The sequence below is a fragment of the Trichoderma virens genome (genome assembly GCF_000170995.1).
Source record: "Trichoderma virens Gv29-8 chromosome Unknown TRIVIscaffold_2, whole genome shotgun sequence".
NCBI lineage: Eukaryota > Fungi > Ascomycota > Sordariomycetes > Hypocreales > Hypocreaceae > Trichoderma > Trichoderma virens.
Genome location: NW_014013747.1, coordinates 482,251 through 493,998, shown reverse-complemented (window position 1 = coordinate 493,998; position 11,748 = coordinate 482,251). Strand labels below are relative to the sequence as shown.

Here is an 11,748-nt window from a genome sequence, read left to right as displayed (position 1 = left end):
CCCGGACGTCTGCCAATATTCCGTGCTAGAGGGGGGAGACACACGGGCCTCATGGTCCTAGCATTCGGTAAGTTTGAAAGAAGCACAGACAGCAAAGGAGAGGGCAATGACAGCCGAAGAGCCGACTCCATGTCATTGGGAAAGAGATTCCGAGTGACACGGAGTCATAGCTGTGGTAGTATTGCTCGTTTCCCTTGACCACAAAAAAGGCGGGTCTGTGACCATGCCCAAGATGCCAACCTTGGTGGAGCAGGCGGCGAGAGTGGCCTTGAACATGACAGATTCCACTCTATCGTCGTCTCACCAGTGTCTAATATTCTCCCAAACAAAGGGCACGGCAAGGCACGAGTCATGGGTTCACTAAGAGAAGGTCCGTCTCTGTAATCCAGACTGATGGTGCTTCTTATTGTAACATTGTATCCGTACCCATGACGGTGGGAGTGTCGTAGCACCCTTGAACTGACCTTCCTTTGTAATTCCTAACCATGGAAAGAGATAACACCGTCGGCCCGCTCAAGGTGCGCAGTGTGGAGCAGGCTACAGCTGGTGGTGGTGTCCAAGTAGTAGTATATACATGCAAGATGGAGAAACGGGCTGCTCGATGTAATTGTGTGTGTGTGTGTGGAAGGAATCTCCCCTCGCTGGATCGACACGACTCCGTACGGGCAAATCCCATCTCCCTCTCGTTTGCCGTCGCCTGTTTGCCACCGCATGCCGCCGGGAAATGATCCAAGTGGGCAGAAATCCCCTTTCCTAACCTCGTGTCGATCCCCAGCAAGTCCAGCGCAATATCGGGCTCATCTCGAGGCCGGTACTGCGAGAGAGATCTCGCGCTTACGTGATGGGTGAGATCACAATTGCGCGGGCGAGTCGGAACAATTCAAGACGAAGGAGTTCCAGACCACCCTGTGTCCCTCCCACCCCCTCCCCCTTCCTGAGCAGCCCCATGTGCTGATTTTCCAATATTACAGGGCCATCAGCAGATTTAATGGGCAGGACAGCCTGGAAGTAGCCCGAAAGTTCCGTAGAGTGCTGTTCCGTGCCCTCCTTTTGGTGAAGATCCTTGCAGGAGCGGTACGAGTACAGGCAGTGCAAGTAATCGCAGCAGATTTTCCAGGGCCGGAGTGTTGAGAGATATATATGTCCGGTGACAGGTGAGCATATACCAAGTATTCGCTCATCTTCCTAGGATGACACGGCCATTGACAAAGGTCAAAAGCGGATGCAGCTACAACACGAGCCTCTCTCTCCCACGTGGGAATTAACTGCGCTACAACGCTGCCGTGGCTGTCGGCCTCGACGCTTTGCTGAATCCGGGACTGTCATGGTCAGGGTTAACTGTAAGTGAGCCGGGGGGGTTGCTTGCAGGCTTACAGGATGCTGCTCTCATACCCAGAACGTAGCGTAGCATTTCCCCATGCCAGCACTAGCACCCTCACGACGCTACAGATACTGTGCATAGCCCATTGACGATGGGGAACAGGAACAGGGGGAGAAACTGTTCATCCTGGATGTGGTCAGGTAAGGATGATGCCTGTGCTCGTTTGGATAAAGAGACCCATAGCCCACCTGCAGGGCTCATCACAGCCAAGGGCCAAAGGCCGCTACTGTACTTGATATGTGCCGTACTCGTACAGTAATATGATGCTGCAAGCAGTAATCGCCAGCAGAGAGGTGTGAGTAGCATTCGAGCAATATCAAATTTCCTGGCGTCTGGACGTGAGAGCATCATGATCATGGGACACAGAGAGGGCGTCCAAAAGGGAAGTTCCGTGCAGCGAGTAAATGAGATGAACACGGTGAGAGGATAGAGGAAGAGGAAGCAAGACCAGAAAAGAGCGCATGCCGCAAGAATGCCGCAGTGATGATTAATACCGTAGCATTCAAGGTCCATACATGTAGCCTATCGTCGACGACCTGCTGCGACTCTACGCCGCTCGAGTATCCGGCTGAATGGTTCTGGCAGATCGGCCCGTGCACTTGAGACTTGAAGTCGCGGAAGCCCGGCTGCGTTGCCCCGGCCATGGGATCGCCCGCAGCGGCATGCAAAACGTAGCTGGACCGACCAACGCAGGTGAGGAAGACGGCCAGGCCAGGATAGGACAGGACAGGACAGGACAAGGACAGGACAAGACAGGGACAGGAACGCGGCCGGATGCCGTGCCGCGCCCTGCAATTGAAACCAGAGTCGTATTGGGTTCATGTTGACAATGTGAGGCGGGCCTGGAGCCTTGAAGTGCATCCCGAGCCGTGGACAAGAGCGCCTTCTCTCTATCAGACTCGTACGAGTTATCACGAATCCTCGAGTCCTCGGCGTGCCTGCACAGGAATGACTCGGACGGGCAGCAATCCCTGCTTCGGCACTTTACCTGTGCCCAGACGGAGTAATAGGTATAGTTTGGCATGAGGTAATACAGCAACAGGAACTGCTCTCACCTCACAGCCCGGCTGTACCCCTTGCCAGCATTACCAAGCAAGGCCTGAGGCAGCGGAGCGGGCACTGCGTGCTGCGCCTTGGGGCCTCGGGGGTCGTCCATCAAGGTGTTCGGCATCCATGATAGCATGACAATGGATTCGAATGCAATTCCTTATCCTTCCTGTCTTGTGTGCAGGGTAGCCAGCCGTTCTACGGCGAGTGTGTTCTTGGATAGAGACGACATGGATGAAACAGCGCACTGCCGGAATCCCACTCCGTCCTACACCAAGTTGGGCATATACTGGTACCCAGGTATTGTTAAGCTGCGCATTGTGTAGGTCGAGTAGCACACACACACAGGTCCGTCGTGAGGCCATCGTCATCGTCGTCTGCCGGCGGCGAGCCGCTTGTCTGTGCTGCCGCACCCAAATCCTGTAGGGCTGTGCCGGCAAAGCGCAGTGCAGTGCATGCAAGGCTGGGCTGCATGAGAGGTCTTTCCATCTGATCTTCTAGAAGCTGACTCTGACACCAGCTCGAATTTCGCTTCCAGGCATGGCATGCATGTTATGTTGTATGTGGACTAGCCCTTTCTGCGAACCCAGATCTAGCGGAATGGCGGTAAGGGGACGGTAAGGCTGTCATGTCCATGGCGTTACACTCGCTTTTCTCGATGCATTGGCTTGAACATCCATATTGCCCTACGCGTGCCTACATGTATGCATGCACGCGAAGAGCATGCCGCATTCGAATACAGCAAGTCCATCGACAGACCGTGGAGAAATACAGCACCGAACACGAGAGAGCCATTCGCCCGGACTTGCTGGATTCCGAAACTCGTAGACTCCTACACCCCTTGGCGGAGGCGCAATTCCGCAATACGCAATACGACAGCTACTAGAAACCGCCGGCTTGTTTCGACGAATATTTGCGGGACCTACAAAAGTACAGGTTGATCCTTCATCGCGGGCTCCGGCAGGACGGGCGATTGCCATAGGGCGCCGCTCCTTTAGCATTTGCAAGCCACGCACTGGACGGCCCGCGAGATAGACGATCCGGCAATGCTTGTGACGAGGCCAGGCGTGCCTGTATGAGCATCTGCTCTCCACGATACGTCATTGCCACTTGGAAGGATGGGTGCACTGTGTACTATAAGGCTCGAAATGGGTGTAATGTTGCATCGCCCCGAGTTCCCTCCAGGCACCTGCTTTTTTCTCGCCATTGCGACGGGACGGGTGCTTGATTCGTCGAGATTGATTGAAACGCCGTTGACAGTAATAATTAATAATTTCTTTCCCAGACAAGAAACTCATGAATCAGTCACCCGGCAGTCATGCTCATCCGCAGCCGCAGTGAGCGTGCATTTCTGATCTGACAGCCAAGGTCACCGGTGCTGGCCAAGGCCGTGTTTGATAGGCCGCCGGCTTTCGTATCGGGTCAAAAGACGGCGAGCTAAGACGCCGTGATGCACATGCAGCGGGTGCCGGTTTCTTGGAGAGCTCAAAGTCGAGCTCAGCAAGGAGAGGAGCTCCATAGATAGGGCAATTTTGCAACAATTGGTTTTTCCGCACAAGTGTTATTACCTGGGACGACGATGATGACGGTGCTAAAGCGTGAACCTTGAAGCATTTGATATGACAGTTCCATCCCATGACACTGGCCAGGCAAAACCCCGAGTGCTAAACAGACCAGGCACTTCGCCTAAGCGAACTGTGCCAAGCGGTACATCCTGCTCTGCCCATCGTGGGGATTGCTTTACTTTGCCGGCCGGTTAGTTAGTTATCACGGGCCTCCAGCAGATGGATCAAGTGCAATTTCCTTGTGCTTACTGTGCAGCGTGTCTTCAATGTAGTATCCCAGCCAAGCCCGATTACGTTGCGCCGGGCGGCATCTCGATTGTCCAAACAGCCGAAGGCGAGATGCGGCGCCACAGCCAGACGCAAGCGAACATGGAAGCGAAAAACCCTGTGAGATGGGCAGTGCGCGTGGCCCCTTTTTTGGCGTCAAGTGCTGACGCCTTGTGAGGCTGGTGAAGCGAATCAATACCTAGGGAGCTTGTTAGACGAGTTCAACTCTGCCAGAACTGCTACTGTACTGTAATTACACGTCCACTTACCATCCCATACTCCTTACTAACGGCACAGTAAGCACAAACTTGCAAGCGAGGCCAGCAAATCAAGTACCGCCCCCCTCCGCGCGGCTCGCTTGCCATTGGGCCGCTATTTTTATCCCCCAGAAACCCTAAGAGAGAGGCCGAGGGCTGTTTGGTGAGCTTCGCGGCGCTTACGGGCGGGAACCCATGAGGGGCTCTTTATTTCTAATGGACATGTTGTCGTTTTGTCCATAGTACGATACAGTTGAGTCAACATGTGTTCCTCTGCCCTGCTGCCGCGGTACTTGTCACGGCTAGCTACCTAGTTACAAGTAGTTAGTAGTAATGGTAGTAATAGAATTGATTGTGGCCTGTTAGTCGTCGCCAAGCACATGATAATTCCAAGGACTCTCTCTTCTCGGTACCTGTAACTGTACCTGTACCTATACGATGGAAGAGTCCTTCAATGCCAAGCGCTGGCGGCAGTCCGTATTAGTGCCGTTGAAATGTTCCTTTTTTTGGCCGCAAGCGAGGCATCTTTCTCTGCCTGTCCCCCGATGAATCATAGATCAGCAGCGGCCCTTAGGTGCAGGGGCTTAGAAGCTTCGTCTCGTCTTATTTTGGAATTGACAAGCGAATAGTCTGCCATGACGCCCCGTACCAGGAGCCGGAACGAGAGCGAAGGAAAGAGAAACAGAGAGAGATGAAGGAGACGAGAGGATCAAGGGATTCGCTTGGATGAATCAAGTTGCTCTGTCTAGCTCTGGCTCTGCTAGGGGGGGTCCATGCCGTGCCATGGCTATTTTGATATGATGCCATGTCATGCCGTGCTGTGCTGTGCTATGCTGTGCCGTGCCGTGTCATATCGTATCGCCCAATACTTGCGATGAGTAGGTACAGGTACACGATGCATCTTGACTTGCTTGTACGACACCACGTGTAGCCTCAAATCTGATATACCCATCCATCATCATCATCATCATCATCACCACGCCTTTGTCTGCCTTGCGTACAATATCAAGTGCCCAGATGGGAAATATCCACATGCGGCTATCCCTGCTCCTGGCATTGGCGTTCCCTGGGCGCTGGGAGCTGCTGGGACCAGTGTGTGATATTGGTCGCAGGCGTGGAGAAGGGCGCGCATCATGTAACTCTATTGATGGCCTCAGCGATTCCAACAGCGACGATGAGATGACATGGCCTTGTCTCTCTCGCCAACCACTACAACCTCAGGGTTGCGCGTAGTGGCTGCTCCATCAGCAAGGGACCCCCTGGCACTGCCCAGTTGGACGAATACGGCATCCTTTCAAGGCAAACAAGGTACGCGCCACGTGGGGGCTGCGATAGAAGCAACTCCCCAATCTGTGCACTTACATGGGCAGGAGACATGACCTTTTGGTCGGCATCAGCCTGGCTAGCACCACTTGTAATCTGCCCGTCGTCTTTTGAGATGAGATGATGGCTTCAAGACTCCCAGGGATCCCTTACCGACGGAACGTCTAGAGCATCAGTGCGCAACCTGGCACAGGTTTTAGGCACGGTAGTTTCTCCACCCACTCGCGGCCATTTGCCTTCCCCTCGTCGCAGAAACAAAAGGGAATAAAGGCACATCATCAGACGAGAGCCAGAGAAATGGGGAGACCAGGGTGGGAGGGACAAGGTGATGGGTTGGGTTTATGACACGACACATACAGTTTGACGTTGTATTCGAGAGAGAATGATGACGGCCCAGGGGAGCTCTCTCGATTGGGCGATTCGTACCGGCTCTCGCTGGATTTTGCTTGCAGCTTGCCTCCCCAAACATGTATCATGTTGTGCCCGAGTAAACCTGCGAAATGATTCAACATGAATCCTCTTGCCCTGGATCCAGAATCTGCATGCACGCCTCCATCTTGCTGCTGAGCCGGCTCCCGGTCCGTCGATGAGATTGGATGGAGACGCCGACAGGAACCCTCCCGTAGGAATTGCCACGAGGCCCAGGAAGGCTGCATGCCGCGCAAAAGGTACCAAGACAAGAGGCCAGACAAGTCGTATACACTATACACTATACATCATACACTATGTATTCACTATACACAGACGCTCGCATATGTATGCAGTCAGGATGCAGTGCTTAGTTGCACATCGGTAGCCTCTACGATTGGGCTGACTCACGCGCAACCTACCTCAGCCCTACGGCTTGATCAAAGCGGGCAAAGCCCACGCCCCCAAAAAAGAAGGGCCGTCAGCCACCCTGCCACCCCTCCCTATGGGATGAGAGAGAGAGCGAGAGAGAGAAAAATGGGTTTGGCGGGATTCTGCTTGGCTTGGGGGGTGTGTGCAGCTCTGGATGTGAGCACGCGCCGGACTGGGCTGTACCTGTAAGTTCGTAGTGCAGTGAGCGAGAGAAATAAACGGCAGGGCAGGGCAGCCGTCATCTCACGGTGCAAGTCAGGGGGGTGTGTGGGAGGGACCTGGTTCCAAGGAATCCTGGGAACTGGTCTCGATGCAGGGAACAAGAGACGTCGTTTCGGTTTGGGCAACTTGCTTGGTGTATCGACGTTGCGGCTTTGCATATATAAGGTGGCTGCTTCATCCCAGGACCAGATGCCACTATTCCTCAGACAGCATTCAAAACACAGAAACAAAACAAACTCTAAACAACCACATCTCTTCTGATCTATACACACATATATATATCCTTGGGATATCACATCAGCCGTCAACTCTTCAACTCTTTCTCACCCTCACCACAACTCTTTCTAAACCATCTATCCATCTACTCAACCCAATCTACTACAACCACCATTAAAAACCTACACACTTTCAAAACAACAACCCAAAAACTCATCACAATGGCCGCCTTTGCTTCCTCCTTCGACGTCTCCGTCTCCATGGTCGACTCTGCTCGAAGCGGCTACAACATCGTCTCCCGACCCAACACCGGGCCCGGCTCTGGTTCCAGCTCCGGCTCGACCTCTTCCTCAAACGGCCGCCGGCCCGAAGCCCGTGAATACTAAACGGCTCACTTCATCTCTGCTTTTTTTGCACTTAAAACTGCTTCTTTCTTTTTCGTTTTGAAAGCATCAAGTGCCTTCGCGGGCATTTTTCATTTTCGCCACAGCAGAGGCGCAGGGGGAAGACGGATAGACAAAAAAAAACCACACGGGAATACAACCTCACTGGAAAAAACACGGCCCAAAAAAAATTAACACCTGCTCTCTTTTTACCCCTCTGTATTTGTATCGGCATAGGATCTGTTTTTTGGGCCTCGGGATTTCTCTCCTTTTCACTTCTTCTTCTTCTTCACCCTTTGGTTTGACGATATTCACGCGGCGTTGGATATGGGAACAAGATAACATGCTGCACATGGCAGCCAGCTTAGAAACATGGACGGGTTCGGTCGATTTGTTCTTCATTTTTGGGTAGACCACTGGAGCTTTACGGCATAGATGCAGTTTCTTTCTCTTCGCTTCTCTCTTTTTTCACCTTTATCTAGAATGTAGAATAATAGTACAAGAGTTTTTATCTCTACCTCGAGTCTTTATTTACCCACGCAAAACCTAAAACACACGTTAGCATCACAAAATAAAGCATCAATATCCATGGCAATGAACTACTCACTTTTCAAACACCACCCCCAGGACATCTTCCACATCGCCAGCCTCCCCCTTGCCCGTGATGCGCGCCAGGCAATCCGCCGCATAACGCAAAAACTCCGCCGCAAGCACAGTATCCGCCTCAAACTGCGCATCCTCCGGCCGCGCTTCCGCCAGAAACTCCTCCAGATGGCCCCTGCATCTGGCCAGGAGCTGTGCCTGGCGTGCCGTCACCCCCAGCAGATCCTGCAAATCGACAGGCATCTCTGTCATTTGCGAAAAGGTGCCTACCAAGGTCTCTGTCAGAGCGTGGATTCCTCCTGGATCCTTGCCCAGCTCAGAGCTCAGGCTGGCCTCCTTGCACGAGATGGCGGCTATTTGGGCTGATCCCAGCTGGGGAACCTTTTCGCCTAATCTTTGGCGAAATTCGGCCAGTATCCTTTGGAGTTCCGTTGGTTTGACCGTATCTCTCTTGTTTACCACGATGAGATGGGCTTCGGCCGCCGCTGCAATGTCTAGCGTTTCCTGGTCATAGAGGATGAATGGACCAGACGGCCCGCTCTCAAGCGATGCCAGAGCAACGACGATGTCTGACTGCTGTGCCTTTTGCCTGGCCCTACGGATTCCCTCCAGCTCTACCGCCCCGACGGGACCCGACGGTCCTATATCATCGCTCGACCTGAACCCGGCCGTGTCTGCAAAGGAGCACAGGTACCCTCGAATGTCGAGGCTGGCCTCTACAATGTCTCGTGTGGTACCAGCCTCGCCAGATACAATCGAAGCCTCACGACCGACAATCAAATTCATCAGCGAGCTTTTACCAACATTTGGCGGTCCAAGCAACGCGATCTGGATACCGCTCCTTAGCAGCTCACTCCTCTGACCACCCTGTTCGTGCAGGTGAATGCCTCGGAGAATGCCGTCCACTATCCTCGCTACGTTGTCTAGCAAATCCGCTGGTGACTCGTCGAAATGCTGGTCCTCTGAAAAGTCAATCAGCGCCTCGATCTCTCCCCGAGCCAGAAGAAGCTCCTCCCTCCAGCCCTCATAGGTGCGAGCCAACACTCCCGAGTTTCCCCTGACTGCTGCGCGCCGCTGCTGCTCCGTCTCTGCGGAGAGAATGTCACCTAGAGATTCGACGCGCGCGAGATCCAAGCGGTCATTCAGGAATGCTCTCTTGGTAAACTCCCCAGGCTCGGCGTATCGGATCCGATGCTCAGACGGACACTGCGGGATAGCTGCTAGAACCGCCTTGATCGTAGCTGTGCCACCATGGATGTGCAACTCTAGGACGTCTTCTCCGGTTACAGTTTTGGGTGAGGGAAAGAAGAGAACTACTGCTTCCGAGTCAAGCACGCCCCGTTGGAGTCCTGCAAGCTTGGGATCGAGTAACGATCGTACAGAGGCGTATCTAGGCTTTGGCAGTGCCTTTGACGGGCAAAGGGCTCTGTATATCTAAAAATAAAAAAAGCGGTATGATTGGTTACTTGACGGCGTCCTGTGATTTGGAATTCTGGCCACTTACGTCTAAGCATGCCGGGCCAGAGATACGAATCACGGCGATTCCCGCCTTGCCTTGGGCAGTAGAAAGTGCATAAATCGTATCGGTGGTGCCTGCACCGAACCTAGTGTTGAGATGTTTGGGCTCATTGGCTTGAGCAGCTTGGGTTGAAAGGGGCCTCAGGCTATGGTTACATGAGCATGACTTTGATGGTGGCTGTTTGAGTGCTCGAATTGATAAAGCAACACCTGGACTTCGTCTGCTGGCGCGAGTCAAGTGCTGCAACAGCAGGCTGTGGCGACGCATGGATTGTGTCCCCTAATAAAGAGGAAGGCTGTGGCTATGAATCTCCAAAGTGGCGAGGTTGTATTGCATAGATGCGTCTAGGACGAGGCTGGTGATGTATGGATGAAGGGAAAATTTGACTGCTGAGACGATGAGAGCTACAGCTGTTTTGCACATCGACCAAGCAATACCTATGGAGACATAACCTTGATTGAGAGCACACTTGAGAATTTAGTGGATGCTTTCGCTACTGTTAGTGCCCGTGGTGGTCTCTCAGGCATCAACTCTGCACTAAATCAAAGCGTCCTAGCGGATCCAGCCGTTCAATGAGTCTAATGGACGTCAAATGATGCATCCCAGCAATTTACATTTCCAGTCTCATTCGTACTTTTCAGAAGCAACTTGGATACAGTAGCCAACCAACTGAATTTCACAAATCGAAATATTCATAGGTCATTTTTCGATCAACAACCAAACATCGGCTGACCATGGCTCCCACGGCACACTCCCATGGCCGCTCTCACAGCCTGCTTTTGCTTCAAAGGCTTCTGAATTTTCGTGATGCCGCCAGCCCTCTCACTCTCCTCCTCGACAACCTTGAACAGCCCGCCCGCCCAGTCATCTCGGAGCTCATGACCAGATCAAAGGTATTTTTTACAGTCTCCTCTACATTACTCATGCCGCAGATGACTAACACTTATAACCAGCTAGCAAAGACAAAAATCATCTTCTTGTCCTTCTCCACGCTCCGCAAGCCTCGAGATGCAGATATCCTCATTAAAGCCACTGGAAAAGATTCAAATGCGATAGCCCGAGAACTTTTAGCACATTACCCCTCATTCCAACCGTCAGCTCTCAAGGATAAGACTGCGCAAAGTGAGTGAATCTGGTTACTTTACGGAAGATGCATGACTGAACATGTGGTGTAGGAGCTGTCGTCTTCATTGACTCATTGAATTCTCTTTCATCCGCAGCCACTCAATCCTTGGCAGTCTTTCTATCGAGCATCATCACACCGGTAGTATCCATCGTGGGTGTATATCACACCGATGTGCCGGTCATTCTACCCAAATCATTCAACGAATATGAGCCTCACCCATTTACGCTGCTCTGCCATCTGGCCACAGCCGTACTGACTCTATCAAGCCTGCGGCAAGAAATCGAACGACAAAAGGCGCGCAACAGAAGCGTCGTAGAGCCAGAGTGGGGCCTTAGAGAACACCGCGAAGGCATCCTCATTGGCCTTGCAGAAAAGGGCAAATCCGAGGACCAAGCAGGCGTCGTCATTACCATGGAGTTACGGAGGAGAAGCGGACGGGCTGTCGACGAAAAGTTCATCCTCATGCCCGGCTCTGCAGCTGCAAAATCCAGGCTGGGCAAGCTCTGTCTACTCACGGACCACACCATGTTTAAGAAGCCCGAAGCTGAGCGGGGAGATGGAGGGGACGAGCAGCCCGAGAGCACGTTTAACCTGGGTCTTACAGAAAAGCAGCGAAAGGATAGGGAGGGGATTGTGCTGCCGTACTTTGATGCGCAGACAGATATAGGAGCGGGTGAGGGAGGTAGAATTCTATACGAGATGGGCAGAGAGGACGATTTCGACGATGAAGAAGACGAGATATAAGTGGGAAACTAGCTTAGAAGGGAAGAAAAGGAAGAAAAGAAGAAAAATAGAACTGCAGGAATAAAAAAAGAGAAAAGGATAAACCAAGATAAATACGCCGTTATCAAATGCGAGGCAAAGAGCTGTCTATGATGCACGGCCACATTGAATGGCCTTGATATCTCTACAACTGAGGCGCACATGGATGGTTGCGCCACCCGAACTGCATAGCGTCAGCCACACCCAACACTTCCAAACCCATAGAGTCAACACTTA

At 52.6% G+C, this 11,748-nt stretch overlaps 3 protein-coding genes across 3 annotated transcripts; 1 reads left to right on the top strand and 2 right to left on the bottom strand.

Moving 5' to 3' along the window:
* Positions 1-3,750: 3,750 nt before the first annotated feature.
* On the bottom strand, positions 3,751-6,316 carry TRIVIDRAFT_197485 (uncharacterized protein; the record flags this gene model as incomplete). Its single annotated transcript, XM_014104803.1, has 7 exons — positions 3,751-4,092; positions 4,243-4,378; positions 4,530-4,545; positions 4,701-4,827; positions 5,880-5,936; positions 5,994-6,024; positions 6,198-6,316. 7 exons carry the CDS (start codon positions 6,314-6,316, stop codon positions 3,751-3,753), a joined length of 828 nt encoding a protein of 275 aa, XP_013960278.1.
* Positions 6,317-8,028: 1,712 nt separating this feature from the next.
* On the bottom strand, positions 8,029-9,733 carry TRIVIDRAFT_188465 (uncharacterized protein; the record flags this gene model as incomplete). Its single annotated transcript, XM_014104802.1, has 4 exons — positions 8,029-8,047; positions 8,109-9,538; positions 9,609-9,658; positions 9,709-9,733. 4 exons carry the CDS (start codon positions 9,731-9,733, stop codon positions 8,029-8,031), a joined length of 1,524 nt encoding a protein of 507 aa, XP_013960277.1.
* A 624-nt stretch (positions 9,734-10,357) lies between these two features.
* TRIVIDRAFT_35425 (uncharacterized protein) lies at positions 10,358-11,493 on the top strand (the record flags this gene model as incomplete). The annotated part of the gene is made up of 3 exons (XM_014104801.1): positions 10,358-10,516; positions 10,577-10,745; positions 10,799-11,493. 3 exons carry the CDS (start codon positions 10,358-10,360, stop codon positions 11,491-11,493), a joined length of 1,023 nt encoding a protein of 340 aa, XP_013960276.1.
* Positions 11,494-11,748: the final 255 nt, after the last annotated feature.